The sequence below is a fragment of the Microtus ochrogaster genome, unplaced genomic scaffold (genome assembly GCF_000317375.1).
Source record: "Microtus ochrogaster isolate Prairie Vole_2 unplaced genomic scaffold, MicOch1.0 UNK6, whole genome shotgun sequence".
NCBI lineage: Eukaryota > Metazoa > Chordata > Mammalia > Rodentia > Cricetidae > Microtus > Microtus ochrogaster.
Genome location: NW_004949104.1, coordinates 9,012,746 through 9,013,959, shown reverse-complemented (window position 1 = coordinate 9,013,959; position 1,214 = coordinate 9,012,746). Strand labels below are relative to the sequence as shown.

The 1,214-nt window shown below is 45.8% G+C and overlaps 1 protein-coding gene across 1 annotated transcript in view; it reads left to right on the top strand.

The window, feature by feature from the left end:
- Positions 1-1,214, top strand: part of Tacc3 (transforming acidic coiled-coil containing protein 3) — a 16,090-nt gene that overhangs the window by 8,022 nt on the left and 6,854 nt on the right. Inside the window, exons 4-5 of the mRNA XM_013353361.2 lie at positions 401-482; positions 1,026-1,213. Of these exons, the coding sequence (XP_013208815.1) occupies positions 401-482; positions 1,026-1,213 (270 nt within the window). The remainder of the gene's footprint in view (positions 1-400; positions 483-1,025; position 1,214) is intronic.

Genomic DNA, 1,214 nt, shown 5'->3' with positions numbered 1-1,214 from the left:
TGAGTTCAATTCCCAGCAACCACATGGTGGCTCACAACCATCTGTAATGAGATCTGGTGCCCTCTTCTGGTCTGCAGCATATATGTAGGGAAAACGCTGTATACATAATTAATAAATAAATCTTTAAAAAAAAAAAAAGGAAAAAAGAAAAAGCATGGGCTACCACTCAGGTGGAAGCTGATTGGTACCACAGCAAGCCGCTGGCCTTAGGTACTCCAGGAGGTAGCTATGACACCAGCAGCCAGTGTTACCTCCAGAGAAACCTCATAACTTTCATGTATCTTTTAGCATAAGCAGCTTTTTAAGTGAACCAGCATAAGAGGGAAGTAAATAATAATTTAATACCAGAATAAGGAACACGAAGAAGACCCAGCTCTGATAACTCTTGTCTCTCCTCCAGTCAGCTGCCGTTAGCCCCAGTGGATGATACACCTGTGGTTCAGTTGGCAGCCGAGATCCTAAAAGCAGAAGGTGAGGTCCAGGTATGTATGTGTGCACAGATAGGTACTATCACCATTGTTACATACTGTGTAGAAAAAAATAACAGGGCATCAAGGTGTAGTGGCACATACTTTTAATCCCCGCACTTGGGAGGCAGAGGCAGGCAGAACTCTGAGTTCTAGGCCAGCCTTGTCGACACAGTCTCTAGGACAGCCAGGTATACAGAGTGAGACCTTGTCTCAAAGAAAAAGGGGCTGGAGAGATGGCTCAGAGGTCCTGAGTTCAATTCCTAGCAACCACATGGTAGCTCACAATCATCTGTAATAAGATCTGGTGCCCTCTTCTGGTCTGTAGGCACACATACAGACAGAACACTGTATACATAATAAATCTTTAAAACAAAAACAAAATATCATGGCAGAGAAGCTACCAGCAATCTTCTGGTGACAGGATGGGATACAATACTACTATTTCCCTTCCCCTAGAGCTGCCTCCCCATCTGGGTTTATTATAAGGAGATTGGGTAAGGCAGAGCCTTCCACTCAGGACCTCACTGTACAAGGTGATGCTGACTTTCCCTCTAGGTGGGAATCTTGAATTCTTCAAGTACTTCAGCTTCCACAAGTTTTCTGGACAGTGAATTGGTAGCTCCTCCTGCTGAGCCAGTTCTGGAGCCTTCTCATCAGGGACTAGAGCCTACCGTGGATGGCAAACTGTTGGCGCCTCCTGCTCAGCCAGTTCTGGAGCCTTCTCATCAGGGACCAGAGCCTACC